Here is a 25370-nt window from a genome sequence, read left to right on the forward strand (position 1 = left end):
AGAGATGGGAGCCTCGTGCTGGCAGCTCGATTTCAGCACAGTCTGACCTAGTCTGACGGAGAGACGCTCTCCTCCCTTCAACCATCAGGAGCTCAATTTTCTCACTTCAGGCCCTTCAGCTCAGGCTACCAGCATACACCTCATAATTCTAAACCGCTCGAACCCCGGAGGTCTCGCCTGAATCGACTCTCCTTCGCCTCCCTCTCGCCTCGCCTTCCCCTCCTTCCCTTCTCCTCTTCCTCCTCTCGCCATGCCCGCTCGCAAACCCTCCCCTTTCTTCCCTCTCCCCTCCGCTCCTGCTGTACCAGTAGTCCACGATGCCGACGCTCGACTCTCGGAACGTCGCCACGAATCAACTCTCAAGTCGTCCTCCATCCGAGCTTCGAGACAAGCTGGAGGGAGCAGGTCGACGAACATCTCAAAGAGAGAATGGGTCATCATCGGAGTGATTCTCGTCTTGGCTTCCGTTGTCAGGCTGTACAAGATATCAGAGCCGACGAGTGTAGTGTGAGTCGAACCTCCTGGAAGTTTTGCTCGGGAGGGAGAAGGAGGGACGAGCTGGGAGTACTATTTCAGTCGAGCTCACCATCTCTGCTCCTTCCTTCTCTTTTTGCTTCTTTTCAGCTTCGACGAGGTTCACTTTGGAGGATTCGCTTCGAAGGTAAGCCAATATACTTTCTCTCCTTCTATCTCTCTGTTCCAACTCGCCAACTCACTCGTCTTCTCTTCCTTCATCTCGCAGTACATCCGTCGCACCTTCTTCATGGACGTCCATCCTCCTCTCGCCAAACTCCTCATCACCCTCGCAGGTTGGCTAGGAGGATACAAGGGAGGACCCGAAGACTTCAAGGACATCGCCAAGTACGTCTTCTCTCAAACCCGTTTCTCAGTTCTCCTCGCCTCGTTCAGCAGCTCACCTTCTTCTCCTCTCCTCTCACAGAGAATACACTCCCCTCGTCCCCTACGTCTCGATGCGACTCCTCACAGGATTCCTCGGAGTTCTCCTCGTCCCAACCACCTACCTCACCCTCCGAGCTCTCACCTGCACCCTCACCACCTCCCTCCTCGGATCCCTCCTCATCCTCTTCGAAAACGCTCTCGCAGCTCAATCCCGTCTCATCCTCCTCGACTCCCCTCTCCTCTTCTTCACCGCCGGAACCGTCCTCTGCTTCGTCCGCTTCACCAACGAGGACGCCAAGAAACCTTTCACCAAACCCTGGTGGAGATGGCTGCTCGCGTCGGGAACAATGTTGGGAGCCGTGGCGAGTTGCAAGTGGGTTGGATTGTTCACGATCGCGACGCTCGGATGTGCGACGATTGGCCAGCTTTGGGTCCTGTTGGGAGATCTGAGGGTCAGCCCGAGGTTGTGGTTGAGGCATTTCATGGCGAGGGCCCTGGGGTTGATTGTTGTGCCGGTGCTGGTGTACATGTTCATCTTCAAGATCCACTTCATGGTGTTGGATAGCTCGGGAGACGGAGACGGGTTCATGAGCTCGGAGTTCCAGCACACGCTGAACGGGCACGGGATGGCGGATACGTTTGCTGGTGAGTCCTTCTTCTGTCCCCCTTCGTCTCGAATAGAACTCGTTCGATTTTCGTTGGAGAGACGCGAAGGAGAGCTGACGTTCCCGTCATTCGTCTTCTTCGACCCTGTTCCAAAAAGAGGTCGCCTACGGATCTACCGTCTCGATTCGGCATCTCAACACCCAAGGAGGATACCTACACTCTCACCCTCACAACTACCCTACTGGATCTCTTCGTGCGTCTCTTCTCCTTCCTCGTCGCTTCTCGTTCTCAACGCTGACTTCCTTTCTCGTCGCTTTCCTCATCCCTCCTCTCCTTTCACCTCCTTTCACAGAACAACAAATTACACTCTACCCTCACCGAGACACCAACAACGAATGGGTCATCCTCAACGTCTCGACCGAAGGAGTTCCCGATCCAGACTGGGACGTCGTCGACCCGATGGTCTTCATCACCGAAGGAGCTCAGATCCGACTTCAGCACAAGATCACCAAGAAGAGACTCCATTCTCACGATGTTCGACCTCCTATCAGTGAAGTCGACTTCCAGAACGAGATCAGTGGATACGGGTTCGATGGATTCTCGGGAGACGCGTGAGTTTCGAGCTTTCTCTTCGCCCTCCTTTCAGCTCGACTTCTGCGATCTCAGCATGCTGATAACTCCTTCCCTTGCTTTGATCGCTCATCAGCAACGACATCTTCACCGTCGAGCTTGCCAACGGACAAGATCGAAAGTCTCGAAAGGCTCTTCGTTCGCTTCGATCCCACTTCCGACTTCGACACCACCTCACAGGATGCTACCTCTTCTCCCACAAGGTCAAGCTTCCCGAGTGGGGTTTCGAGCAACAGGAGGTCACCTGCAACAAGAACCCGACGATCGACAACGCTCTCTGGTACATCGAGACGAACGAACATGCGAGACGTGAGTTCCATTGCTTTTCTCTCCTTCTTGCCTCCTGGCTTCAAATCGAACTCGAAGAGATCCTCCGAAACTGACTCTTAGCTCTCTTCCGCCATGTTCCGTTTGTCCCGTCGTCTCCAGTTCCCGCCAACGCGGAGAAGGTCAACTACAAGGTCCCAGGCTTCCTCTCCAAGTTCGCCGAGCTTCAAGCCGTCATGTGGAGGACGAACGCTGGACTTACCGATCGACACGCCTACGACTCGAGACCTGGATCTTGGCCATTTATGAGACGAGGAATCGTTCGTTCCTCTTCTTCTTCTCTCGCCTCGTTCTGTCTCGTTCGACGCGTCGTCTGACCCGCTCCGCTTCTTGTCCCTTTGTCCATATTTCTCGTCGAACGACAGAACTTCTGGGTCAAGAACAACCGACAAATCTACCTCATCGGAAACCCCGTCGTCTGGTGGGCGTCAACCTCAGCCGTTGTCCTTTACGTTCTCGTTCGAGGTCTGCTCATCCTTCGAGCGAAGCGAGGATTCCGAGATCTTCACCATCGTTCGTCCTCGTCACTTCCTTTCCACCATTTCTTCTCCTCTCTCAAGCTAACCGTCCTACCTACTTCTTCTCTCAAACCAGCTCTCGTCCTCGCCTACGACCCCATCCTCTCCTTCCTCCTCCTCGCCTGGTCCCTCCACTACGCTCCCTTCTTCCTCATGGAGCGTCAACTCTTCCTTCACCACTACCTCCCCGCCCTCTACTTCTCCGTCCTCCTCCTCTGTGTCCTCTTCGACCTCTCCGTCTCTCGACTCAAGCCCAGATCGAGAGTCGTCGTGGCCGGAGTCGTGCTGTTGGTTGCGTTGGGCGGGTTCAAGCATTTCAGTCCGTTGACTTACGGGAGGCCTTGGACGAGAGGAGAGTGTGAGAGCTCGAAGTGGAGGAAGAGTTGGGATTTCAGTTGGTGAGTTCGAACGTCGTTCGACGGGAGAGGGAAAGGAGGAAGCTTCGAAGAGAAACTGACGCGTCGTTCGTTCTCCTTTTCCGCTCTTTCGCAGCTCCGACTTCCACGAGGACTACTCGAAGTACACCATCATCCCCTCCCCTCTTTTCGAATCGGAACCCATCACCTCCAACAAGGTCGAAGCTCCAGAAGCTGCTATCACAACCGAGGTTCGTCTCTCGACCATCGTCTCCCCCTTTCTCTCATCGACTCAACTGACTCCTTTCGGCTCCTTCTCTCCTCCTTCTGTCCTCCGTCCCACTTTCCTTGGTTCCCCTTCCTCACAGCTCGCCGCCGTCCCAGTCGAAGCAGGCCGAGACGTCTTCGCTCCCGCCAAAGCCGTCCCTCTCTACGACGAAGCCGCTGCCGCCGCGGCTGCAGCCCTCGGAAACGACGAGCTCCTCCCCGCTCACGGAGGAGCAGACGATCTCGCTACTGGAGTGGTCGCCGACGAGGAATCTCAAGCTACCAAGAGGTCCGAGGGAGAGGACGTCGAGCCTAGTCCTCCGGTGCAGCTCGTCGTGCCTCCGAAGGTGGAGGATCTGAGTGGAGAGGAACGGGAGGAGGTGGAGGATCTGGTGGCTGAGGCGTTGAAGGAGGACGAGAAGCACGAGGTCGTGTTGGAGAAGGTTGAGGGTGGAGATGTGATGGATTAGAGAGGGGACGAGGAGGGCGAGGCATCAGGCCGTGTAGGATTCTACCTTTTTCCGAACTCAGATGGACTTTTCTCCTTTCAGCATACCTTCCCAGGCTGAAGCGAAACGACGAACGCGAGGGAAAGGGATGTAGACGAATGAGGGGGAAGACATCGTGCGACGCGTTTCTGTCTCAACCGTTCTTCCCCTTGCTCGTAGGCTCGCTCGGCTCGAGACCTTCGACGAGGGCCCGCACCAGTAGCCCAGCATCTTTTTGTAGCTCTGCATCATCCTCTTCGATCCCCAGCCCTCCATCCTGAAAGCGAACAAGAAAGGAAGAGAAGAGACGCCGACCCATGAACTGACTGAACCCCCGACGCACCATCTTCTTCTTCCCTTCACCTTTCAGAGTTCCAGCTCCTGCTCCACGACGTCATTCATTTACTAGAAACGCAAACCTAGAGTATCCGTGGCTTCGCCACTCTGACGAAAACAAGCGACTCATTTACCGTCCTCGTCTCAACTTCGTCTCGCCGGATTCGGGCGCGTCGACGAAAAGATGGCTTGCTCTCTCCTCTCCTTCCTCCCTTCTCTCTTTCTTCTTCTTTCGCAACGTTTTCGAGGGAGAAGGTGGGAAAGGGCACAGCAAAGCTCAATAGATAGAATAGATAAGAGAAGATGCGTCGCTCTGCGCGTCTATATAACTTATAGGAAGGAGAGGGCTGCAAAACAATCTGTACGGGAAGGAAAGCGAAGAAAGAGTGTGGTTGGGTTAGATCTAAAGGAGTGGGAGTCGACGGTTGGCAAGTAGACTAGGTTTGGCGAGGGGTGGTGGTGAGTACGACGTATGAGCGAGAAACAGAACGAGAAACGAGAAACAACAGGTAACGAGAACGAGAAAGGAAGAGGGATGGGGTCGACGAAGAAGATCCGCCCGGCCCTAGAGGAAAACACAACGATATAGAGAGGGAAAGAGGACCAAGCACACACGACCGAGAAGCTAGAGGCCAGCTCCTTGAAAACAAAACGAACAACTATAAACAACGAGAGAACGAAACGGACGGGAAAAAGCTAGAGACCCAGCTCTCCTCTCTCCGCGTCGAGACCTTCCACTCGGATGCCCTCCCTGCCCTTCGCACCGACGACTCTCGACCCATCATGAGATCCTCCTCCTCCCATCAAGCGTGACCATCCTCCTGCCGAGGCGACCAGGTTGGCGAAAGAGCCTCGAGGCTTGATCGTGAGACCTCCCGAAGGAACCTTCCCGTTTCTCGACGACGACGAGACGATCCTCTGTTGCTGGAGAGTCGGCTGAGACGAGCGAGGTGGTGGAGGAGGAGGGAGGGAGTCGGAGTCTGCTGAGGATGCCGAGGAAGCTGAGGAGGAGGAGCCTCGGCGGGAGAGGCGAGGAGGGGAGGAGGGAGTGAGGGAGGAGTGGTAGGAGGAATGGGAGTGAGGGAGGGAGAGGTGGGAAACGGTTGCTGTTGATCGTGAGTTGGAAGCAATGTGGGTGGTGGATAGCGAGTGGGAGAGGGCGTTGACGGTGGGGAGTGGTCGTCGAGCGGCGATTGCAGGGTAGGCAGGAGTGGTGGTCGCGTTCGTGCTCGAGGTCGAGATGGAAGAGGAAGTGGAAGTGTCCGACGAGTTGGAAGTGGACCGTTCCAGGTCAGGAAGACCATCGACTCCTTGAACATGTTGCGACGATACCGACGTAGGAAGTCCAGCAACGACAACGGTCTCCTTAGCAGCGACGGCAACTCTCCTCGCGACTCCTCCCTCCAGCGACGCGGTCATGGCGGACCTCTTCGCCCTCTTCTCCCTGTTGGATCGAATGAAGGGAGCGTAGTGGACGAGAAGCTCCTCCTCGGTAACCCTGAGATCGTAGTCGAGGAGGTACAGGAGCTGCTTCTCCATGAGGTTGACTTCGGCGAGGGAGAAGAGGGCAGAGTATCTCTGCCAGTGCTTGTTCTTTGGCGACGAGTCGTTGAGGTACTTGGCAGCACAGATGAGAGCGGCGAGGAAGACTCGATGACGAGTGCAGTGCATTCCTGAGAAGGAAGAAGGAGAAGAAACAAAGCGAGAGGAAGGTCAGGAAATTGTTTCAGAGAAGAAACGGATCGAGAAGGTCGAGCTCAGAGATGGCGGGTCCGGTTCGAAAGAAATTCTAGAAAACTCACCTTTGGCGACCCTAGGAAGCTTCGATTTCAGTCTCTCCAGGTAGACGAGAGTGACGAGCAAGGTCGAAGGCTGAACGTTGGACTGCTCGACGAGGAGGTGGATGAAGGTCTGGAGGGAAGGGAGGTTGGAGGAAGCGTCGACGTCGATGGTTGTTGATGTCGAAGAGGGAAGTTCCGGAACTCCCGATGTGCTGATCTTGGTAGGAGTGGTAGGAGGAGAGAGGAGGGAGGTGGATGGCTTGTCGACGACGATGACGGAGGTAGCTTTGGCGGCGAGGGTGCCTGCGAGAAAAGCAAAGGAGAAGGAGGAGGGAGGAAAGGTCGAAGGTCAGCTCGATGTTTCTTTTTTGCGTCCCTCTCTCAAGACTCGCTTCCTCTGAGCCGTAGAAAGGAGAAAAAGAGAAAAACTTACAGATCTGCTCCTTGGTAACACCTTGCTTCAGCAGATCGAGGAGTTCAGGGTCGTGCATAGCCCGAGGGAGGAGAGAGGAAGGGTATCGAGCGTTGGAGGAGGGAGGAGTCGACATGTTGATCGAAGGAGTTTGGTTCGTGTTGTTGCGAAGGGGGAGGAGGTGGAAGCTGGCTGGCAGGGAGGAGAGGGTCGTAGAGGGTGGCGAGGTGGAGAGAGAAGGTCGACGAGCGAGCTTGGACGAAGGTGGGAGGAGAGACGGCGAATAGATAGACGTTGAACACACGAAGGGAGTTGAGTTGAGGAGGGAGGAGGAGGAGGAGGAATTCGTCGAGAAGGAGGTATCGAGTTTTGAAGACGGAGGGGGTTGGAGGTTGGAAGGAAGAACGAAGGCCAGCTTCTGAGTTTGATTGAAAGGAAGGGGAGGAGGAGAGGGTGGGTGTTGCTGGATCAGGAAGAGACACTTTCAGTGTTTGAGTTTTGGTCTTCCAATAAACGACGGATCAAGAAAGGCGCGGCGCGCCATCTTTCCTCTCCCCGATTCGAATCATTTATCTACCCCCCAGCTCACTCCTCAACAAATTACAATGTCCTAGCTCCATAGAAGGCTGACCTCGATACTCCCTTCCTTCAAAATGACCCTAGATAAACAGTGTTTAAAAAAAGGCAGAGGGCTGAAGCGTCCGGCGATGCGAAGAAGGGCTGAAGCTTCTTTGGCTCGAGCGACTCGACGACACCCAGGGCTTTAGACAAATTTCTCATTTTATTCCGACAGGACCGAGCTCAGGAATTCTTCCTTAACTGTTCCTTCCTTGGAAGTCCTCTCAAAAATGTTCTGAAGCTTCTTCAACGAGGAGGGAACCGACCTCGACTTACGCGTCGCGCGTTCTCTCCCCTCCCTTTTTTGCTCTCTCTCTCCCTGAGGTCCCTCTTCAGAGAGGTTCCAGAGCCTCCAACCCCTTAGCCCTGGGTGTAGATCGACGAGGAAAGAGCCAAATTGAAGGGATCGAGAGATAAAACTTTATCGACAGGATCCAGTTCAAATCGACCGACGACTCGACGGTCTCACCCTCCCTTGTGGAATCGATGAAAGAAGTCGAAAGGGCCTGGAAGCAGGCCTTTTTGGCTGGATACCTGTTGATCGCGCATCTAATGAGCCAAGAGACCGAAAAGCTTCGTCGGACCCTCGCGACCAAGAAAGGGAAGGGGAGAGAGCGGGTGTCGGATGAGGGAAGGAAAAGTTGTGTTTTTGAATGGACTGCTTTGGAGTCGGTGCTTAGATACTGTAGAAAGAGGAAGAGGAATCTTCACCTCCAGATGCTTCTCCAAAGAAGAGCTGCCTTGCCATACTCAGCGCCCGTCTCGTTGCTGTCAGTCTACCGGATCCGGACGACGCGTCGCCTTGCCCATTCTCACGACTGTTCTTTCACGAGCGAGAGGAATCCGAGCAGCCGATTGCGACAAGTAAGATAAACGTCGTGATGATGGGCCTGTGTCGGTGCTGGAGAGGCCGAGAGTGACGGAGATGAACAAAGACGCGACGTTGTCTCGACAACGAGGAGAAGACGCAGGATCATGAGCTGTCGGAAAGGAGGGACACAAAAACTTCTCGAAACAACTTTGAGTGCCATATTGTAGTTCCGGAATGTGGGAAACTTCTCCACCTGTCCCCGGGCCCAAAAGAAAAGAGCAAGAGTTCGCTCGACGCGACAAGCATCGACAGAATCTGAGAGACGCGCTCAGTTTCAGTCCGACGTCTTCAGTGAAGTTCCACGAGCCAAACACTCGAAGAGAAGCGCAGAGAGTCCACTGAGGGACGACGGCTCGACGAGGAGACACGAAAGTACAGTACACTCCAGGCAGATTCTGCGCTTTTTTCGCTCAAGGATCAGCATTCTTGAAATCGAGTCGATACTCTGAAGCCACATACTCCCCTTCTCAACTTTGCGAGGTCGAGAAACAAACAGAAAAGGAACGAGCTCGTCGTCAGGAAGGGAGGGCGGTGAGCTCGAGCAGTTTGAAGGGTACCTTTTCTGAGCCCCAACGACGAGGAGCTCAGCCGGCCCTCAACACGCAAATTTCCGGACTCGCCACTTCGCAGACGGTACAAGTCTCCCATCGGAACCTATCCCGTAAGTTCGAATCCCTGCAGTTTGAGATCTCTAGGAGCAATAGCTCTTTTTTTCCAGTGAGGGAAGCTGACCTCCTTTCTTCTCTCCCCCTCCCTCCCTTTGCTCTCCTCTCTCTTTCTTTCGCACAGGTACCTCTGCAAGCATGAGCTCTTCAGACTCGGACGCAACCACCACCACGAGCACCACTCCCTCGTACATCCTCTCTACACCCGCCGAGATCTTCGATGGCATCCTCAACTTCGTGTCACCCTTCCACCTCCAACGAACAGCTCTCTCGCTCCTCTCCGTCTTTCCTCATATCCCAGTCTCTATCAACCATCTCTGGAAGCATGTCGTAGTTGGGAAGGAAGGCCAGTGAGTTCTATAGCACTTTTTTGACATCTTGAGGTCTTAAGAGCGTGTACAGTGAAGGCCAGCGGAAAAGGAGGAGCAAATCGAGAAGTTGAGCTGACCTCTGTCCCTCCCTTCCTTCTTTCCCTTCTTGTTTCGCAGGTTGATGCCGCTCTGGAGACGTATGCGAGAGGAAGATGGAGAGGAGAGAGGGAAAAGGGTCAAGTCTTTCGAAATGCGAAGCTGGTAAGTTTTCTCTCCTTGCTTCCAATCAACCCGATCGAGCGCAAGACTCCTCCCCTCCACTTTCCTCTTCGACGCTTCTCATTTTCGTTGACGTCCTTCTTCTTGCTTTGACGCTTACACAGGAAGGGAGATGCGGACATCATGAACAATATCATTGGTCGTATGCCGGCTTTGGACACCCTCAGATTGAACGTCGGTACAAACTTGTAAGCTCTCTCCTTTCCTCTCGTCCTCCCTCTTGAAGGTCTCGCTCTGACTCTTCATGCCCCCTCACGTCTGATCAACAGCGCTCCTGAGGTAAGCTGCACCTTGCGTAGTCCACGAGCTTTCTCTCATAGCTGACGTCTACTCGCACCGTCCGTTTTCTAGCACCTCGAAGACGCGTTTCAGAAACCGCGTCCGCTGGAGAGGATTCTCGTTCGTTTCAAACCCTACGTCGAGAAGGCCTCGTACTATCAGTTCCTGAAGGGCACTTACTTTGATACCTGTCAGTCTTTTCCTATCTCCATTCGATTGGAAGCTCGCGTCGCTGACTTCGTCTTCGTCTTCTGTCCACTCAGGCCTCGAGCAACTCTCCTCCTGGCCAGATCCCCTCTCTCTCCCTCTTCCTCCTCCGACGGACGAATACCATCGACCTCCTCCTCCTCCCACCCTCAAATTTCTCTCGCTCGTGCAAGAAGTGCCCCCACTGCACCTCGTCGATAAATCGGTCGCTCCTCCTCCCAAGCTCGACGACGCGCCAAAGCTCGATCCCAGAGGCAAGGAGGAGGAGAGGGTCAAGGGAAGAGGTGCCTACACGGGGCATGGACCTTTCTCATACCTCGATCCGAAGCTGGAAGCGTCTCAGCCGAGGGTTTTCGCCCAACCGTGAGTCGAACGAACGGCGACCGAGAGGGTTGACGCGTGTCAAAACGAGAAGAGCCTGACTTTGCTTTTCCCAATCCCGTGTTCTCCTAGGATCGTCTTTTTCAACACTCAATGCATCACCCTGCTCTCGCTCTCTCCGGTATCCCTTCATCTCACCCATCTTCGGCTCCTCATCCCGTCTCGAGACATCTCCTCTTCCCTCACCATTCCCTCCCCTCAACAATCGACTGTCCCTTCCTCCCCTGCTCCTCTCGGCTCCTTCCCATCCTTAACCTACCTCGACCTCTCAACCACCAACGTTCGCCTCAATACCAACGTTCCCAGTCTTCTTCGCACGTACCCGAAGCTCGAGCATCTCGTCCTCGACCACACGAACCTCTTCGGTTTCCTCGGACGGGATCGTGAGAAGGGAAGAGAGTGTGCCAGGGAACTGGGGAAGATGTGCTCTGTCGACGGAGTGGAGCGAGCGAAGGTTGCCGAACGATTGGCGAAGAGATGGGTGGTTGACGAGCAGAGGAGGAGGGACCTTTGGAGGAGGAGAGCTGCCGAGGAGGAGAGCGAAGAACGGGCTAGGGAGAGAGCTGCTGAGGAGGAAGGGGAAGCGGAAGAGAGGGACGAACTTATGAAGTTGACCTCGGAGTTCGAGGCTCTGACTCAGGAGGAGTACAAGCCGACGACGGGAACGAAGAGGAATCGAGGGGTCAAGTCGATGGCTCTCTCGAAATTCTCGATTCGATCGGACAGCAGGAACACATCAACCGCATCGTCGTCAACCTCGACATCTCGGATCAATCCCAACCCTACTTCGCTCGGATCTCCCAGTACCTCCTCTCCCGACGCGCCTCCGAACCTCCTGATCTTCATCCTCCCACCGCCACCGCTTCTAAAAACCGTCTCGCTCGGAGGAGAAGCTTCCCTTACTCCTATACAGCGGAAGGAATGGAAGGTGGACTTCGAATCAGGTTGGAAGGAAGGGTTGGAGAGGACGGCGAAGTGGGCTTTGGAAGGAGTCGGGGCGAGGTTTGAGAGGAGTTGTCGAGCAATCGAGACGCAGAGGAAGGAATGGGAGAAGTGGCTGGAGCGTGGAGGAGATATGGGAGGGTCTTCGAGCACAACGTCGACGTCGGGAGGTGGGAGTGGGAGCTCGGCGAATGCGAAGGGGAAGGGCAAGGCGAACGCGCCGTCGAAGGTTGCATCTTCGAGCAAACCCCCGTCAACAATCCCTACCCCTCCACCTCAGATCCTCCTCCTTCGGTTCCCGACTCCTTCGGACCCCCCACCACCCACTTCGCCTCTCTACAACGACTCCTCGATGGACCTTAACGATCCTCAACCATCCTACCCTCCCGCTCTCGCTTTCTCTCCTCTCTCCCACCTTATCGAAGTCGACCCTTCCTCTTCCTGGAGGGAGATCTACTCGGACCTCGTCGTTCCAGAGACTGCACCGAGATGCGTCTTCTGTACCGTCGCGGCTGATCCTGCGGGAGGACCGTTGAGGCGGGGAGGCGAGGAGGTTGGGAGGGAGAAGAGGGAGGAGATGAGAGGTGTTGAACACGAGAAGGGATGTGGTCATCGAGTTGGGAGGGAGGTTTGGGGAGAGGAGGAATGAGTTCTCGGAGATCTTGGACGGAAGGAGGCAGAAACGGAGGCTTTGTTGGTGAGTTCGAGTGCACCGTCCTCTCCCTCCGGCCGAGCGCTGACCTTTCCTCTGCGCCTTTCTTGTTCTTTCCTTCACTCTTGCCAGTCTAGATATCACCAATGTGATTGCCCACCTTTGTCTCATTCTGTGTCTTCGTGGATCCATCGTGCAAGAGCAAGTGGATCGAACGAGACGGACGAGCGACGCAGAGAAGGGCGAACGAGCTAACGAAATCCACCCCTTCTTCACTTCTGCTGGAATCAAAAATCTCACGACATGGAGCCGAACGGCAGAAGGATGTCACCTTGATTCGACTCAGCTTTCTCGATGTCTTGATGCGATCACAAACAGTTCGTCAGGACGCTGATCTTTTCGACGTCTTACCTTCGAACCTCACTGACACTGACGAATTTTTTTCCTCAGGCCAACCTCGGTACTGCTCTCACCGCCGGGCTTTTGACCCTCGTGGTCTAAAGCAGTCGCGTCGCGCCTCCAAAACCTCTGCTGTCTTTCTTAGTCTAGTCTCCGGTCTTCTTCCATCTCTACTCTTCTCTTAGCATTCTTACACCTGAGCATTTGCGCTGTATCACATTCATTATTCTTCGCAGAGCGAGTCTGAAGCAAGACAGCTGCTTCATCTCAATATTGAGCAACGAAGAGAACTCGAACGACGTGGACGCTGCTGTCGGTGGGTGTACTTTTTCGTCCTACTTCAGGACCTCTCTCGTATGGGAGTGGAGTCTTGGGATGTCAGCGAAGCTTGGACTTGAGGACGAGAACCGAGTGATCAGGGAACTCATTCGAACTGGACGCGTCCCTCTTTTTCCCCTGCTTTCTCAGACTCGGACATGACTCGAAAGGCAAAGACGTCTCATCGTATTGAAGAACATTCAAGGACGTATCTGAGGTGAAGTTGACCGAACAAGCAAAGGAAGAAGAGAGCGTCAGTCGCCGTCGTTTCGAACGAAGAAAAGTGAGATGAACGAATGAACCTCTTTCGTTGATAATCCTGGAATCCCTCTCCGAACTCCAGTATAATATCAAGCTTTACAGACTGTAAGGAGAGGAGGAAACGTCGACGGTTAGCGAGCGTACTTCGATGAACGAAGATGATCGGGTGCTCACGAAGACGACGCGTCGAGCGATGAACGAAGATTTGAAGAGGAAGGAGAATTGTGACGAGTCGGAATAGCACTAGTAAACAAAGAAGGGATCACGTTCAGTATCGACTTGAGAGGGGAGCGAAAAAAAGGAGGGGAACGAACTGGGGGAGGGCAAAGAAAAGAGGGGCTGTCGAGGACGCGGGTGAAACGAACGTCAGTCAGCCACAGTTCAGGCAGCTCGACAGAGATCTAATGCTTCTCACCATGGGTGTCAATTGGTGTTTCAGAACTGGACAAAGAGAAACACAGAAGGAAATTTAGCCGCAGAAAGGAAGAACAACGAAAAGCATCGACGCGACTCACCTTGAAATCTCTCGCCGCGCTTGCCCAGGTGTAATCCTTCTCGTCAGCAACTTTCCTGGACGCTCGACCAAAGCTCTTGATAGCTCGAGCTGACATCCTCTCCAACAACTCGTCAGGGAAATCCTCGATCCCAAGTCGTCTGCGTCTGACGGAACCGTCGCTCGACGGCACAGTGACGGTCGGGTTGTAGTAGAAGGTCCTGTCACTGTCGTACTCATACACATACCATCCCTCCAGACTTTCAATGATGGTTTTAGCAGCGTCCAGCTTGTCGTGAATAATGGCGAGGGCGAGGAGGGACAGGACGTCGGAAGGAGATGCGCGGGTGGTCGAAGGAGGTTTCGGGAGGAGTTTTTCGATGCTCCATGCCAGGAGATAGGACGAGAGGACCGTAATCTCATACTTTTCCACAAGGGGAGAAAGCTGAACGAGATTCTTCAAGTCCAAAGTGAACTTGTTCTCGCCGTCGTCCCTCTGAACGATTCGAAGGAACGGCTCAATCTCCTCTCCCTTCTCACTCAACTGAAGCATCGCTCGACCATCCCTCTTCTCTCCCTCTCGTCCCATACTGAGAACGTCGTCGAGGACGGAGGAGGCGGCTCGAAGGAAAACCTTCCTCGTAGCGAAGAGGATTCCATCGCAAGATCGAACGACGAGGTCGGCTTCGTCGTAGATGGGAAAAAGGGAGGAGTAGCGATCCGAGGTGGGAGAGGTGGTTTCGGTGGAGGACATGGGTTTTGATGGAGGTTGTAGGAGAGGATGCGGTTGAAGAGGGCGGTGTGAGTGGAGCAAGGAGGATGGGAAAGAGGAAAGGGAAGGTGGCGGTTGGTGGTCAAAGGAAGAAGGGAGAGAAGGTCAAGGTCAAATGAGGAGCTCTCCGTCTTCCCTTAGCGACCAAAAGTTGACCCTCAACTTTCAGTGAGGTTCTGAACGATCAGAAAGAGAGTCTACTACACCATCTAAACGATATATAAAGAAGGAGGTCAACTTCAAACGGCTCGACGAGGACCGGTCGGCCTGCAGGATCGTCGTCGAGCTCTTTTCCCTCCCTCCGTTCGTATGTAAACCAAACCGAGGGCCAAAGCTGAAGTCAAAGTAAGTCAGAGGCAAAGAATTAGGAGACAACAGAGCTCAGCTATGGTTGAAAGGAAACATTAAAGGACCGAAGAGTTGCTCTTCGTCTCTCTCTCTCTCTCCTCTCCTTCTCCCTCCCACCTCGTGTCCGCTCTTCTTTCTCCTCTCCAAAACAAAAGGAAACAAAACACACACATACAATCGAATCAAAAACCCTTCACCCAGCCCAAGCCCGACTCAGGCCAGCTCAGTACCTCCTATCTCCCCTCCCCTCGTCCCAAGTCCTCCTGCTCGGACTCCTACTCCTCTCCCTCTCCCCGCCCACACTCTTCTTCGCACCTCCAGGAACCCACCCAGCCGCCTCGTCCACAAGCGCCGCTTTGGGGTTGAGCTGACGTTCGAGTTTCTGGCCTTGACGGAGCTCGTGTCGGAGGGAGGAGGTGGCGAGGCGGACGTGGAGGAAGTTGCAGACTGAAGGGTCGACGCGACGAGGGAGAGCAGAAGAACGAACGAAGGGGATCCGGGATGGGTCAGTAAAGGAGACGAGATGAGTGTGTGAGAGGGAGGAGGGGAAAAAAAAGGAAGAAAGGAAAAAGAGAAACGAGACTCACGTCCACCACGGTTACAATCCCCCGTCTCGTTCTGCCTGCAGCACGCTTCTCGGAAGTCTGTTACAGGGGAAAGTTCAGCAAAGAGGGGCTTCCCTACAAACGAACCCAAACAACAACAAAAGCGTTCCAGGTCAGCTCTTTAAAGGGAAGGGAAGGGAAACCTCGAGCTCGCAACTCCTTCTCCGTCGATCTCGACCGACCTCCAACAAGGGCGAGATCCGGAAACGCACCTTTGTACCACCGATCATTCAGCGAAGCCACAGCAGCCGCAGCTTCGAGCTCCCACTCGTACCGAGCGTAGACGTTTCCGACGAGATGGTCTCCTACGTTGTCGCAGATGTGAAGTTCGAGGACGTGGCCGAAGGTGCAGAGCTCCCTGTGGGTCGAAAGGAACGACGACAAAGAGAGGGAAAAAAAGATCAGCAAGTGGGTTACGGGGGAAGGAGAGGAGCAAGATGGGGGGGTTGTAGAGAGGTCTGGGAGGGTGAGACGAGCTCAAACGAAGAAGGGGAGGAGAGCTGAAGGCGAGCTCTCTCTCTCTCTCTCCTTCCTTCCCTGTCCTTCCCTCCCATCCCTCCCTTCCCTCCCTGCCGAGAACGCCTACTCACATATACATATCCTCGTAAAAGTTATCAAAATCATCCTGAAGCTCCTGCTTGGTCATGGTGCAGTTTGGATCGAGTCCAGGGTTCTGGTAGACGTTGGAGAGGAGGATGGTGGAGGCGTGGACGGGTCGTTGATGCTTTCGAGAGCATCGATCTCCGTGACGACAGGCTCCAATCTGTTCCAAACGAACGAAGGAGAAGAAGGAGGTTAGCTTGGGAAGGAGGAAGAAGGAGGAGAGAGGGTGGATGGAGAGGAGAGGAGAGAGGTGAGCTGGGAGGAAGGAGAAGGGAGGAGCGAAACGAACCTTGTAGTAGAAGGAGCAGTTGACACTGTACGAACGCGAAAGGTCAGCATGTATGTAAACCTACATCAGAGCGTGTGCAAACTCACCGATCTTGTTCTGTACCAAAGATGTTCGCGAGATGGGAAGCCATGGCGGAAAGGAAGGAGGTGAAGCTGAAGGGAGGTCGAGGTGGTGGTTGGAAGCTGAGCTGATTCTTTGAGCGTGAAGAAGAACTAAGAGAGCTGAAGCTATAGGGAGCTAGAGGGTTTCTAGAAGAAAAAAAGTTGAACAAAGAAAGAAAGAAGGAAGAGGAAGGAGGGATGCTGAGTCAGACTGAGGTGAGCTTCGAGAGAGGAAGGAAGGAAGGAAGGGAGGGAGAGCGCGAGAACGAGGTTTTGGCTCACAGTTGTTGTATAAGAGTCGAAGAAAAGAAGATAGGAAGCCTGAGGATGCTAGCTGTATGCTGCTTTTGAGGGGAGGAGGGGCAGGGGGTGGGCTCAGTCGGAAGAGACGAGGGGGGACAGAGGAGGTTGAGCTGGTTGGAGGGGGGGAAGGAGGGAGAGGTGAAAGGGGAGCGAGGTGAACGTTGGGCTGTTTTTGAGTCCGAAAGCGTTGAAAGGGCATTTTTTTTTTTGCTTGCCTTACTCGGCTATTTGAGGGAGTGAGATTAGAGCTTGCTTGAGAGGTCTGCGAAAAAGAGGTCGATGCAGAGAAGCTACGACTTAGACGACCCAACGCGTCCCGTCCCCGTCGCCTGCACTCCTCCTCTCCAGTTCTCTCGTTGCTGTTGCAGGCAAGAAACGTTCGAAGATCGCCATCAACGGAAAGAAACGAAACATGCTAGAAAGATAAAACGAAAGGAGAGAAACGCGAAACGAAGAGAGAACAAAAACGAAACGACCACGACCTCCTCCTCCTCCTCCTCCTTCTGCGACACACAAACGACGAGAAAGAGATGCTACGAAACGAAACCGGAGAACGACGACATGCAAGTAAATTCTCCTCCTCCAAACCTACGGGTTCACAATGAACTTCTTGAACTCGAGCTGATCACAGACCCCAAAAAACAACGCGTCGAGAGGTCAGTTCGAGGCGGCGACGACGGAGAATCAAGAAGAGAGAAAGAACGAAGAGCTCACCTGCTGCTGCACCAGACCGGTCAGAACGAGTTCTCGATCGTAGACGGTGACTCCCTTTTCGGCGAGCTTGTAGCGTAAAGGAACGAAGGGAACGGCAGGTCAGCGATCGAGGGAAGAGGAGAAGGAAGAGAAGGTAGAGAGGAAAGAAAACGAACAGGTTTCCACTGAGCCTTATCCTTCAAACAAGAGATGAGGAATTTCGTGTCCGGTGAGTCGATGAAGGTTGATGCTCTTGGGATGGCTTTGACGATCTGGTTGCTCCGAAGCCAACAAAAGAAGAGACGAAGTCAGCGTCAACCAACTCGACTCGACTCGACGAAACGAAAAAAGAAACAACGCGAAACTCACCTCCCCACCTGCACTCTCAATCAACCTCTTCATCACATCAAAGCTCGTCTCCACCGATCTCGTCACCCAGAACGTCTTCCCCGCAAGGAGACCTCCCTTGGGTCTGTGAACGGCAGCTCGTTGCAGGACGACGGGGAGGGTCATCTTGAGTTTCTTTTCGTTGGCTGGGTCGGAGAGGAGGTAGGGTGGTTCGGCGTCTGAGAGAAAAAGTGAGAAAGAAGGGTGTAAGCTCTTTTTTTTCGAGACGAGCGAAGGGAAGGAGAGAGAACGAGAGCAACGAACCGAGAAGCTTCCCAGCCTTGATCGAGTCGGTGACCCACTTCTGGTTGACGATGGCAGGAACGACGGCGAGCGCTTGGAGGAACTTTTCGGTTCGAGAGATTTCGGAGGTGACGAGATCTGTGGGGGTTCCGAGGCGAATAAAAGAGAGTCAGCGTGCGTCGGAGGCGAAGAAGGGAGAGGAAACGACGACGAACGAGTGCATTCAGCAGCATCGGAGACGACCTTGGCTCCCAGGGCAGCGAGGAACTGAATGAAAAGAGGGACGAAGAGAAAAGTGTCGAAGTCAGTCGAGGCCGACCGAAAAAGAAGGAAGGAACGAAGGAAGCACGAGCAAAAAAAAACTCACATCAATCTCCTCCTGCGTCAGCGTGATCTTCGTCGTGAGAACCTTTGCAAGAACTTTGACAGCAGGAGCACGAGGTTTCCCCTTCCCAGCTTTCCTCGACGTCGAAGGTCTGTCCAAAAACAACCCCCAAACGAAGGTCAGCTTTACCCAACTCTCCAACGCGTCGTTTCGAAATCGAAAAGAGCAAGAACTCACCCTGCTCTCTCCTCCTCCTCCTCCTCCTCCTCCGTCTTAACTCTCGTACTCTTCCCCTTCCCCTTCGCCGTCCCCTTCCCCATCTCCTCATCAGCACTACTCTCTCCCTCCTCCTCCTCCTCCTCCTCCTCCTTAACACTCGTCTTCCTCCTCCTCTTCGACTTCTTCCCAGGACTGCTGCTGCTCCTCCCTCGCTCACTCCCGCTCTCGTCCCCTCCCCCGGACCTCCTCCTCCTCGGCTCAGACATCAACGTACCGTTCCTCTTGGCCTTCTCGTACAGCAACACATCGGGCATGATCGTCTCGTGGAGGAGTCGTTCGGCGTTGTCGGCTGCTTTTCGTCGAGAGCGAGGAGGGAGGATGGACGAAGGGGAGACGCCTCGGGTGCTTCCTGCTCGAGGAGTGTGGTTGGATCCTGAGCCTGAACCTGAGCCTGAAGCGACGGCGTTGGTGGTGCTGCTGGTGATGGAGGTAGGCTTTTTCGAAGTGGGTTTGGAGGAGGTGGGTTTGGAGTTGGAGGTGGAAGCGTGAGCGTTGGTAGGGACGGGTTTGGGTCGAGGAGCGGGAGGAGGTTGCTGCTCCTCCTCGTCGTCGTCGTCGGATTCTTCCTCGTCGTCGTCTTCGTCGGGAGTGGAGGAAGAGTCTGAAGAGTCCTCCCTGGTAGCAGCGGCCCGTCGAGGAGAGGAGGAAGGTTTCTGGGAAGTGAGGGTTCGAGACGAGTGACCTTTGACGGCGGAGGCTGTTGGTGCTTTGGACGAGGGGATTTCCGACGCTCCGAGGATTCCAAAGACGTCCGAGGTGGCTCGAGTAGCCAGTAGGGGAGCGGCGAGGGAGGATCCTGTAGGGTTGAAGAGATCCGGAGTCGACTTGGATTGAGAGGCGAACGACTTCTTCTTCTTCTTCTTCGACTGCTCCTGATCCTCCATCTCGACGTCCTCCTTCTCCTCAACGACCTTGACCCTCTCCTTCCCCTTCCCTTTACCCTTCCCCTTCCCGATATCCGCCGTCTCAGGAAGCATCTCTTCGTCGTCGTCCTCCTCCTCGTCCCCTTCCTCCTCAGCGAGCTCCACCTCCACATCTCCTCTGTCCCTCCCACTCGCTCCACTCGGCACGACCAACCCATCCTCAATCTCCATCTCCTCGTCCTCCTCCTCCTCCTCGACGTGCTCCTCCGTCAAAGCAGGTTCCGTCCATCGAGCGAGATCGGCATCGACGAGTCCCTTCAAAGCGATGATGGGTTGAGCGCTGATTCCGTGAGAGTGGATGGAGAAGAGAGCGTCGGTGGTGGGGTTGACGACGGCCCAGCGAACGAAGCAGGCTTCGAGCCAGTGGTGGTTGACGAGGGTGAGACTCCAGGATCGAGCTTTGGCGACTTTGGCTCCTTGGTCGCTAGAGAAGGAGTGAGAAAGAGAAAAGAAGAAGAATGAAAGAAAGAAAGACGCGTCGTCAGTGGAGCGTCTCGTCGAGGGAGAGGAGAGGAGAGGAGAGGAGAGGGAAGAGGCAGGACGAACTTCGCAGCGATAACGTGAGTGTTTTTCTTCCCCATGTCGGCAGTGAACCTTCCTCCCATGAGATCGATGAGCTTCTTGATGTATTCCCTCGAGTCTCCGGTGTAGTTGGTCACGGTCATGTTCTGTTTTCGAGGGGTAAGGCGAAAGGGCAAGACGCGTCAGAGAGGTCGTCGAAAGCGGAGGGAGGGAAGAGCAAGAGAACGGAGACTCACGAACTGAGCAAACTCTGGAATCGTATCGTCCGGGATAGGATAGTGAAGAAGATGAGCCTTCGAATCCACCCACTTCTTGGTCAGGCAGACCTCGTAGAGCCATGCGACGGTAGCGATCGTCTTGTCTCCTCGAACGGCCTGCGACGACGGACGCGCGCGAAGGGAAAGGAAACCGAAACGAGAAAAAGGTTCAGCTTCTCCTTCCCTCCTCGTCCGGATCGAGAAACGTGAGAGAAGGTAAAACTCACAGCCTTGTACGAACTCCCCGACCTGTACTTTGTAATCAACACATCACACTTCCCCACCATCCTCCTCTCGTTCCCTTCCAACACCTCTCCACCCGCTCTCCTCACCATCCCTTTGATCCCCTCCAACCTCATCCTCTCCATCTCCAACGAGCTCGAGAAAAAGATCTTCTTCCCCTTCAGCGTCTCGCTGGTATCGTAGTTCGGGTGGGGAGCAGGTTTCGAAGGATCGGCGTAGAGGTCGTGCTTGAGGAGGTTTCGTTGAGCTGGGAGAACGTCCGAGGGGATCTTTTGAGGGTCGCCTTGAAGGATCGGGGGATCGGGCCACGAGTAGGGTTCTTCTCGGACTCGGACGCCTTTGGTGAAGCAGTCGTCGACCCTGGAGATGCGTAACGAACGAAGGAGGAGGAGGAGGAGGTGAGCTCGAGTGAGAAGAGGGGAGAGGAGGAGAGGAGGAGGGAAGAGGGAGAGAGAGAGAGAGAGACGAACCAGTGAGGCAGCAAAACCTGAAGCCCAGGACCGATGTTATCGATCCCAGTGCTGTACATCGATCCTTTGGTGTTCTGACAGAGCAGATGAGAAACCTCGGTCGTGAGATGCATCTTGGTCGACCCTCCAAAGGCAGAAACGGCTGAGTTGATGGCATCCCGGTCTCCCGTCGACATCTTTACCCACGACGAGATCGATCAGCTCCTCGCGAACGTGAGCGAGATCGAGAAGGATAGAAAGCGGCTCACCTCATCCGACACACAAACGCAGACACCTGAGAAGTAGAGCTTGGGATCCGGGGAGAAGAACTGAGGACTGTGTTTCGTAAGGAAGGAAGGAAAGGAAACCCGAGCTCATCAGTTTCCTTCCTTCCCTCCCTTTTCCCTTCCTACTCCCCCTCAAAGCCCTAGACATATACAAAGTACTCACTGCAACCACTTATCGCACCTTTCCATCCTCTCCATCCAACGCGTCTACAAAATCAACCCCAAAGAAACGCGTCGACGAATCCAACATCCAAAAGGTCAGCTCACGTCCCTCCTCCTTCCTTCCCTCCACCACTCTCTCTCTCTCCTCTCCTCTATCCCACTCACCGTGACCACCCACTTCCTCTCCTTATCCCCCGTCCCTTTGCCCTTGTTCCTCTTCTCGATCTCGTCGTACTCTGCGAAATTGATCGAGTCCGAAACGACCAAGGTCACCTTGTCCAGATCGAACCGAGGTTTCCATCCTCCTCCTTGATCCAAAGCAGCTAAGGGTGGTGGAGGAGGACAGAGTTGAGCTCCTTTCGAGAGAAGGGAGTCGGAGATCTGGATACTCAACAAGCAAGAAAGAACGTACGTTAAGAAGGAAGAAGGAGAAGGAAGGGAAGGGAGAGAAAGGAAGGGAAGGAAGGAGACGAACAATCTCTCTATCCGCTGCTAGACCTGCTAGGGATTCTTCCACGACGTAGAAGACGAGGGAGTCAAAGTCGGAGGAGGGTGGACGAGGAGGGGGTGGTGGGGGAGGAGCGATCATTCGAGAGGAAAAGAAGAAGAGAAGGGAGTGGCGGTTTGGAGGGAGGGAAGGAAGGAAGGAAGGCGACGAGCTTCTTGACTTTCGAAGAACGCGACCGGGTTCGACGCGTCTTCTTTTTTGGTCTTGCTTGCACTCCCTCCTTGCGAGTAGAGTCTACGGAACCGCGAAGAACGAAAAAAAATGCAATTCCAAGACGGAACGAACAATCAACCGAAACGTCTCTGTGTGTTTTGTTTTTGGGTCGAGTCGAGTCGAGAAGAGGAAGAAAAAGGAAGAAAAAGGGGGAAAAAAAAAACACGCGTCGTCGTCGAATCGAAGCCAGAGAAAGGGTTTCGTTAAAGGAGAAGAAGAGTAGGCAGCGAAGCCGAAGCGAGGGAAGGTAGAAGTAAAGCGAGGGTATGTAGCAGTAGGAGCAGAGGGCACGTGGGGGTGGGCGGGGGAGGGGGAGGGACGATGCAAAGCGGCGAGGGGAGAAGGAGAGTGAAAAAGAGACGAGAGAGACGATGTGGAAAGAAGGGAAAGGGAAAGAGGAGAGCGTCCACATGTAGATATGTATTAGATTTACAACGGAATGAGAAGAAGAAGAAGAAGAAAAAGCAAGACCGAGAGAGAGAAGCCAGAAAGCAACGTAACGTTTCAAACGAAACAGGGAAGGGAAGAAAAAGAAAAGGAAAGAAACGAAACGAAACCTCAAACATCGACTCCCTCACTCCCTCGGCAGCTCCAAAACCCTCCCCTCCCTCCTCAACCAGCCCACGTACTCCATCAACCACCTCACCTGCTCGTACGTCTCGATCGCCTTCAAACTCCTCCTCCTCCTCAACACGGCAATCACCCTCTCTACCACCGCGTAGTCCTCCATCTCCCTCTCCCTCTCCCCGCCGTTGTTGCAGTACCGAGAAACGGGAGCGGGAGGAACGATCAACCCCATCTTGATCGCCCACGAGCCAGCGACGATGGACGCTCGACCGACGCCGCCTCGGCAGTGGGAGAGGACGTCGATCCCGCGGAGGGTGTAGGTTCGGACGAGGTGCGTGATTTGAGAGTCGAAGATCGGGAGGGACGTAGGGGTCAGGCCTTCGGGCATGGGGATTCTGGATGGGAGAGGAGCGAGGGAGGGAGAGACGAGGGAAGGGAAGAAAAAAAACGCGTCAAGTCGGAACTCGTTGCTCATTTCTCTCTCGTCGTCGAAAACGGAAACGAAGAACTGACCTGATCACATCCAACCCGACCAGTTTCGCGTTCTTGGCGTACTCGTCGAACGGAGCACCGAGGTAGGTCAACTCTTCGTCGTCCAGGCAGCTGCACACGCCACCAAAAAAAACAAACGAACGAACGAACGATCAGCATGTCCTCTCCCCTCCCTCTTCTTCTTCCCAGCCTCCCCTTCTTCCTCCTTCCCAATCCTCCTCGAACCAAATGAAATAAAAAAAAAGAGCAGGAATAATGCTTACCAAACCACGCATCCAACCCCCAACCCTTTAATCCTCTCCAAATCGACCTTCAGATCCCTACAGATGGCTCCCCTTCCCTTGACCGGTCCGTTCAACCTGACCTTCTTCCCCGGACAGGAACTCAACAAAAAGTTTCCTACTTTGCCTCCGTTTCCTCGGGGGAGGAGGGAGGAGGGATCCGGCGCGGCATCGACGGAAGGGGAGGAGAGGGAGAGGTGGTAGAGGTCCAGGAGCGGCGGGAGACGGAACGGTTGTCTTGACGACGACGACGACGACGAGGAGGAGACGGTGGCGGTGGTGGTGGAGTAGGCAGGGGAGGGTTGGAAGCCTGGAGGGGGAGGGGAAGGAGGGAGGTTGAGGGAGAGGAGCGGAGAGAGGAGAGGGATGGAGGAGGGTGGGAGGAGGATCGAGATGCTGGGTTTGTAATGAGACGAAATGAAAATTAAACGAAGGGTTAGGTTAGATTAAGTTTCAAAGAAGAAGATACAAAAGGGAACGAGAAAGGAAAGAAAAGAGAGACGAAAGAGACGAGACTCACTTGATAGGATGCGAATCACTCGTCTTCACCGGTTGAGCGACCACCACATGATGCTGCTGATCCATCCTCGTCGTCGTCGTCGACTCGTTCTGAGCCTGCCTACTAGCGTACTCTCCTCGTCCAGCTTCGATCGAGGAGAAGACTGTCGCTTGCGCTTGTCGAGGGTGAACAGGAGGAGCCGACGCGGGTCCGTTCGAGTTCGAGTTCGAGTTGACGACGAGGAGGGCTGGGTTGCTGGAAGGCGTAGTAGGGGAAGGTTGAGAGGAAGGAGGAGTAGGGAAGGTTGAAGGTACGACGAGTTGATCCTCCATAGCTTGCAAGATCTGATCCTGGACCTGTATGCTCTCCTGCTCTCCTCCTCCTGCTCCCTCAAGCTCATCGCTCACGAGCGTGCCTTCGAGCCCTTCCTCCTGCTCGAGATCCCTAGGAGGAGTCAACCTTCCTCCTCCTCCTCCTACGAGCTCGTTGTTGTTGTTGTTGATATCCGTTTGGATCGAAGAAGAAGAGGAAGGAGGTTGTTGTTGCTGGTGGTTCGGGGTGGCCTGAGCTTGTTGGGTCGCACAGTAAGACTCGAAGATGGCTTGTTTCTCCATCAACTCGTGCACGTGAGAAGGCAGTTGGATCGAGAGAGGGACGTAGTACAGTCGGGAGCCTGTTAACCATCATTAAGGGGAAAAAAAAAGCGAAGAGAGAGAGAGAGAGAGATAGGAGAGGAGACCGGCGAGGAGGAGGAGGAGGAACGAAAGAGAAGAAGGGTTCAGCTCATACTCTTTTCCAGCCCTCCCCTTACTAAAAAGCGCATACAACCAAAGACCTATAAACTCACCCTTATCCCCCCACTTCAACCGATTATACTCTGACTTGTGATGCTGACTAGCGAGCACACTCCATCCTTCCGCTTCCTCGACCTGCTTCCGACGTCGACTCTCCTCCTCGGGAGACAGCTCGTACGACTGTTGCTGTTGCTGCTGCTGGAACACCTCGGATGGAATCGTCGGAGGAAGTTTCTCGGAAGACGGCGGCGAGGATGGTCCTGTTTTCGTGAGAGGGAGGACGACCAAGGGAGGAGGAGGAGGAGGAGCGGCGGAGTTGAACGAGGTCGAGGAGAGCGAACGACGAGCAGGAGGAGGAGGCGACGAGTGAGGAGGAGAGTGAGGAGAGCGATGATGCTGAGAGAGGTACCGAGGGGAGTTGATCAACGTCGTCGACATTCTCTGCTTTTTTTCAAGGGAGGGAGGAGGAGAGAGAGAGAGAGGGAAAGGAGAAGGAGGAGAGGAGGAGAGAGTGTGGGGTCGACGTCGAGGCGCAGGCCAACAGCCTCCGTTTGGTCCTGAATATATAGACTTCGGAAAAAAAATCTTCCTTATGACGATGTGGGAACCTTCCTTCGGAGGGAGGGAACAACCTTCAAAGATACCAAAAAGAGCGAAGGTCGCTCGCTCGCTTTCGTTCTTCGTTCTGCGTTTCGCATCTCCGGCCATCCCTCTCCCTTCTCTCCTTTTCTTCTCGTCCCTTCGCGAGTGAATCGATGTAGAGAAAGCGAAAAGGTGATATAGCAGTCTTGTGTAGAGAGACATGCAAATGTACTAGAGGCTAATGGGAACATGTAGGGGAGATGAAAGAAGAAACAAAACGAAGGCAGTCGAACGAGAAAGACCTCGACGCGTCCTCGAAGCTGGTCGTCTCCCCTCCTTCGTCCCT

The 25370-nt window shown here is 54.4% G+C and overlaps 7 protein-coding genes across 7 annotated transcripts; 2 read left to right on the top strand and 5 right to left on the bottom strand.

Moving 5' to 3' along the window:
* Positions 1 to 250: 250 nt before the first annotated feature.
* On the top strand, positions 251 to 3383 carry BDY24DRAFT_338161 (glycosyltransferase family 39 protein; the record flags this gene model as incomplete). Its single annotated transcript, XM_076637318.1, has 10 exons — positions 251 to 507; positions 625 to 661; positions 743 to 861; positions 941 to 1545; positions 1664 to 1759; positions 1859 to 2117; positions 2213 to 2445; positions 2566 to 2723; positions 2829 to 2976; positions 3058 to 3383. The coding sequence occupies 10 exons, from the start codon at positions 251 to 253 to the stop codon at positions 3381 to 3383; spliced, it is 2238 nt and encodes a 745-aa protein (XP_076498475.1).
* Positions 3384 to 5124: 1741 nt separating this feature from the next.
* Positions 5125 to 6757, bottom strand: BDY24DRAFT_369196 (cyclin family protein; the record flags this gene model as incomplete). The annotated part of the gene is made up of 3 exons (XM_076638051.1): positions 5125 to 6101; positions 6231 to 6512; positions 6643 to 6757. 3 exons carry the CDS (start codon positions 6755 to 6757, stop codon positions 5125 to 5127), a joined length of 1374 nt encoding a protein of 457 aa, XP_076498476.1.
* Positions 6758 to 8913: 2156 nt separating this feature from the next.
* On the top strand, positions 8914 to 11823 carry BDY24DRAFT_413458 (uncharacterized protein; the record flags this gene model as incomplete). The annotated part of the gene is made up of 7 exons (XM_076643189.1): positions 8914 to 9125; positions 9264 to 9347; positions 9470 to 9553; positions 9635 to 9644; positions 9717 to 9834; positions 9908 to 10214; positions 10305 to 11823. 7 exons carry the CDS (start codon positions 8914 to 8916, stop codon positions 11821 to 11823), a joined length of 2334 nt encoding a protein of 777 aa, XP_076498477.1.
* Positions 11824 to 12879: 1056 nt separating this feature from the next.
* BDY24DRAFT_382521 (uncharacterized protein) lies at positions 12880 to 14203 on the bottom strand. Its single transcript, XM_076639533.1, has 4 exons — positions 13320 to 14203; positions 13220 to 13245; positions 13119 to 13143; positions 12880 to 13047 (listed from the first exon to the last, which is right to left on the bottom strand). Exons 1-2 carry the CDS (start codon positions 14049 to 14051, stop codon positions 13240 to 13242), a joined length of 738 nt encoding a protein of 245 aa, XP_076498478.1. The 5' UTR covers positions 14052 to 14203; the 3' UTR covers positions 12880 to 13047; positions 13119 to 13143; positions 13220 to 13239.
* Positions 14204 to 14559: 356 nt separating this feature from the next.
* On the bottom strand, positions 14560 to 16428 carry BDY24DRAFT_382525 (zinc finger CCCH domain-containing RNA-binding protein). Its single transcript, XM_076639534.1, has 7 exons — positions 16298 to 16428; positions 16001 to 16216; positions 15915 to 15939; positions 15613 to 15785; positions 15235 to 15380; positions 15005 to 15097; positions 14560 to 14864 (listed from the first exon to the last, which is right to left on the bottom strand). Exons 2-7 carry the CDS (start codon positions 16042 to 16044, stop codon positions 14641 to 14643), a joined length of 705 nt encoding a protein of 234 aa, XP_076498479.1. The 5' UTR covers positions 16045 to 16216; positions 16298 to 16428; the 3' UTR covers positions 14560 to 14640.
* Positions 16429 to 16571: 143 nt separating this feature from the next.
* On the bottom strand, positions 16572 to 21723 carry BDY24DRAFT_272921 (uncharacterized protein). The gene is made up of 16 exons (XM_076636914.1): positions 21564 to 21723; positions 21254 to 21469; positions 21090 to 21133; positions 20909 to 20975; positions 20661 to 20836; positions 20175 to 20550; positions 19927 to 20064; positions 19715 to 19836; positions 18204 to 19592; positions 18009 to 18117; positions 17857 to 17908; positions 17663 to 17779; positions 17381 to 17577; positions 17188 to 17283; positions 17033 to 17098; positions 16572 to 16939 (listed from the first exon to the last, which is right to left on the bottom strand). Exons 1-16 carry the CDS (start codon positions 21675 to 21677, stop codon positions 16907 to 16909), a joined length of 3312 nt encoding a protein of 1103 aa, XP_076498480.1. The 5' UTR covers positions 21678 to 21723; the 3' UTR covers positions 16572 to 16906.
* Positions 21724 to 21900: 177 nt separating this feature from the next.
* Positions 21901 to 24984, bottom strand: BDY24DRAFT_349221 (uncharacterized protein). Its single transcript, XM_076637680.1, has 5 exons — positions 24496 to 24984; positions 23670 to 24321; positions 23132 to 23545; positions 22890 to 22979; positions 21901 to 22771 (listed from the first exon to the last, which is right to left on the bottom strand). Exons 1-5 carry the CDS (start codon positions 24878 to 24880, stop codon positions 22384 to 22386), a joined length of 1929 nt encoding a protein of 642 aa, XP_076498481.1. The 5' UTR covers positions 24881 to 24984; the 3' UTR covers positions 21901 to 22383.
* Positions 24985 to 25370: the final 386 nt, after the last annotated feature.

This window comes from Mrakia frigida (assembly GCF_051309035.1).
Source record: "Mrakia frigida strain ATCC 22029 unplaced genomic scaffold BDY24scaffold_8, whole genome shotgun sequence".
Taxonomy (NCBI): Eukaryota; Fungi; Basidiomycota; class Tremellomycetes; order Cystofilobasidiales; family Mrakiaceae; genus Mrakia; species Mrakia frigida.